This window comes from Mangifera indica, chromosome 17, assembly GCF_011075055.1.
Source record: "Mangifera indica cultivar Alphonso chromosome 17, CATAS_Mindica_2.1, whole genome shotgun sequence".
Classification (NCBI taxonomy): Eukaryota; Viridiplantae; Streptophyta; class Magnoliopsida; order Sapindales; family Anacardiaceae; genus Mangifera; species Mangifera indica.
The window spans coordinates 3,309,623-3,313,603 of record NC_058153.1 but is presented as its reverse complement, the minus strand read 5'-3'; the positions used below and the strand labels follow the sequence as shown (position 1 = coordinate 3,313,603).

The 3,981-nt window shown below is 34.0% G+C and overlaps 1 protein-coding gene across 1 annotated transcript; it reads right to left on the bottom strand.

Moving 5' to 3' along the window:
* Positions 1-980: 980 nt before the first annotated feature.
* On the bottom strand, positions 981-3,080 carry LOC123200867 (protein IQ-domain 26-like). Its single transcript, XM_044616253.1, has 4 exons — positions 2,676-3,080; positions 1,965-2,048; positions 1,699-1,826; positions 981-1,467 (listed from the first exon to the last, which is right to left on the bottom strand). Exons 1-4 carry the CDS (start codon positions 2,739-2,741, stop codon positions 1,167-1,169), a joined length of 579 nt encoding a protein of 192 aa, XP_044472188.1. The 5' UTR covers positions 2,742-3,080; the 3' UTR covers positions 981-1,166.
* Positions 3,081-3,981: the final 901 nt, after the last annotated feature.

Below are 3,981 nucleotides of genomic sequence, written 5' to 3'. Positions count from 1 at the left end.
ATTCGTCCCTAACTTGCCTGAAACAATTCGTGAAAGCCTCCTTATCAACACGTTTCACGAAGAGTAAATTAAACAAGTGCTTGGCAGCATACGTTGCCCCCATTTAAAGTTCAAAATGTTGCATTTGATGATAGCAGAGATGATGCAGAGGCGGCATGAGGAACTGGAGTCTTTGCAAATCACAACATTAAAAATTTAGTCCATTTGCCATCAATGAAATCAATAGGCTTTTAGTTGTGATAAGTTTTTTGTTTTATTGGGAAAGTGAATTTCTCTTAACACTACCATGTAGTCATGTTAATTAACCCCACATATAGAGTAACAAAAACGAGCATCCCAACAAGTTTATCGTGTACGAAAAGTATTAACCTATCAAAACTGGTCAAACTTAGAGATAGATAAACTGAAAAAATATTTAACGATTAATGATGAAATGTTAAATCACTTAAAGGTCAAATTACAAATAAAAAACGATAATTTATATGTTAAAATTAGTGTTTTAGATATAATTTTTTTGATAATATACACGTACGTTAAATCATATTTAGATAACTATTAATGTCACCCTTTGTCTATAAGTGCATTTTTGTTCTATACCTTTTTCTCTTTACTTCTTTGAAGTCAAGAAATATATGATACCACTGGCAATAACGCTAGGCAAAAGAATAAGCCCCACAGTTCAATGCTCATCAAGTTCGGAAAATGTCAACGAATTTGGAAAACTTGATAGCAGTAGATAATTTTAATCCACCAAACTTACCATAAAGCAGCTTAAATATACACTTCCATCATGTCTTCACATCACTTCACAGTGACAAAACAAATCTAATTCCACTATTTACACTTTATCATTTCATTAATAGAAAGTTTCATTTTTTGTTTATAACGGGAAAATTTTATTTGAATTATATTGTTTTTTCAGAATTAAATTAATCATATTAAATATGTGAAACTTTAGGTTTAGTAACCGACCTTCACAATCACCGGCAAGTTTGATTCTCTTGATTAACATTAACATATGAAACAAATGCAACAGAATTTTAATGATAATCACAAGTAATCCTACATACATTCTAATTTTGTTCTATCACCTACCTTATTTTTATTTAAGCACAAAATAGCATTAGTAAGCAACACATTAGAGAGGAAAACTTCTTTCTCACCAACTATTGCAGTCTGTGAATAAAATTTCTCTCTGGTTCTCTTGAGAACCCTGCAGACCTATCAAGCTTACCAATTATAGTACTCATAAAATTGAAAGCCTCTTGAAGCTGTGAGCATGATCTTTGCATCTTAACACCACGAAGACTACTCCTTGACTCCATCATTTCATCAACTGAAAGCCTTCTTTTTGGACCCCGTTCTGGCCTTTGTTTTGGTGCACTATGTGACCTCAATTTAGCCTTGAAAGTCTCTGTATTGACCATATAATATGGAATGTTTGAACATTGCCTCTTTGCGGCGAGGCTGGAACTTTAGACCCATCAAGATTGAGAAGCCTTGGTGTGCTTTGAGCCATAGAGACTCTGCATTCATCACCAGTTAGTCCCTAATCAGATTCTTGAAATTTCCTGGTGTCTGGTTTTGATAAAAGGGCTGGGAACTCTTGATGGTAGTGGAGGAGAGAGTTTTTGATAATGTGGGTCGTCACTGAAATCTGAAACGGAATTATTTGTTCTTCGAGATCTTGATTTAGGCCTCCCTGTATCAACCTCCACAATTTTAGGACTCCAATCAATGGTGTTAAACATGGTGTCTAGAGAAGCAGACTGTCTTCTGCTATGGAAAGATACTGCCCGTTCACTTCTTGTTTCATCAAACCTCTCCTACAGAGAAACACAATTTGTGGCAACTGTAAATGCTATTCAAATGACATTAATCTTCTTGCCTAGTAATTTTGGAATTTGGGTTCTCACCATAGATTTTTGTGCTCTTATATGTGCTTGCATACTTTGAAGTCATGCAGTGGCTTGTTTCCGCACTAAATAACATCTAACATGTGCCTGCGACTTCACCAAACTTTTAAGAGCTCGTAGGGCTTTTCTGGCCTGTTTCCATTCAAAATTTTACAAAAATTTATCAGATTATTCATATCCACATAGATTGAAAAAACTCCCATTCTTGCCTTCACGAAGCTAAGCAATTATAATAGAATAACATGTTAGAAATTTTTCTAGACGTGGGCAAATATTGATGTTCTTTTAATTCAATAAAACTTGGGTAAATGTATACTTCAGCAAATTGTGTTTTATGAGTATATTGTAATCAATTTTGTTGAATGTCCGTATATCTCATAAATAAAATTTGAGTTATAACAATGAAAGTGTGGATTATTAAGTTTATTGAAGCTTTGATGATAGGGTTTAATAAATTAATATAAAAAGAGGTTAGATCCATTGAAATATGGTTATTTTGAGAGCATACAGGAAAAAAAGACCAGTTTCACCAAATCAATCGATAATCGATATGATTTAGATAAATTCTGCATAAATTGTAATATATCAAATTTATCTAATTCTAAGTCATTATGAATCAATATTATTATTGAATTTAGAATTGATTGAATACATGTACAAATTTGTGATAACCTGTGTAGTTAATCTTACGAAGGACACTGCACAATTTACAGGGTTCTTTACTAACATGAAAAGAGTAGTAGTTGCCGTTTTAGTTACCAGATAGCCTCTAAAAATGGTCTGAATCTTGACAGCAGCCCACCTCCGTTGGCCCCCTTCAAACATGGTACCCCTATCATGACTAGTCAGCCTCACCACCGCCACCGCAGCCTGGGCTGCAGCCACTGCAATTGCGTGCTTGTTCTGTTCTTTCTCTGTCTCAGAATAATATGATCTTACTACAGATATGTTTGGCGGTATTGTAGTTGGATTAAGACACAGGCCATCAATGTCTCTTCCTGATTGGCCAAATCAACTTGCTTTCTTGTCTCTCCCGTCACCGGAATTTGAATTGGCCTTGTTGCTTCGTATCCCAAATAAGCCCTTTAACCAACTTGTTGCTCTGCCCATTATTCACTATAGAAAGATGCTGTCGTGGCCGCGTGAAAAACTTCATTACCTGGCAAAAAGATGCCGCTAAGAGATTCAGAGGATTTTGCAAATAAAAATTATTATAAAATACTAGTGAACTAATAAAGAAGGATTAAAAAAGAATAAAAAGAAGGCCACCGTAAAAAATCAAGCCGTTGGTAGAAAGTAATTTCCAAAGAGAAAAAGTAACATAAAGAAGTTTTACTGGTCCTCAAATAGGATAACATTAGATGGGTTGGAAAGTTTAGGTAACAAAAGACGTAGAATTTTCAATTAAAGAGGTTTGGATCTGAGACTCATTAGCGTAATATCAAAATCAAATCTTTGATTTATTTAACATAATAATTATATGATTCATTTACCTTTAAAAATGATCCGATTTAAGTAAGGTCAAATTAATAAAAACATCCATCAATTACCAAAAAGGGTATTGCAATGCCAATGCATTGCTAGAATTGGATGTCCTGAGCCAATCACTGTCTTACTTACCAGTAAAAAACGCCCTTGTACCTCTTAAGCTACTACTCTTCCAGGAACCTACCATCATATTTATACCCTTCAATTTTATGGACATTCAGCTGGCAGACACCATACCATACCATACCATACCATATCCTTGTTTGGTTTTATTTTGCACCTTTAGGAAAATGTCACATCTTCATATATTTTTAGCGCATCCTATAATTTACTCATGTCTATACTGAGACTAAAGCTATTCTACTATAAGTTCTATCGCTAACTTAACTGGTGTACCATTTGCCTGTCTATGTTAGCAACGTGGGCTTTTAAGGATCCAAATATTCATTGGGCCTTGAATTTGGACCGATCATAACCAGTAACCATGAACCATAGAACAAGCTAAACATATATAAATATTGAAGAATATTATATTTATATATATTTTTTATATTATATGTATATTTATTTATATATT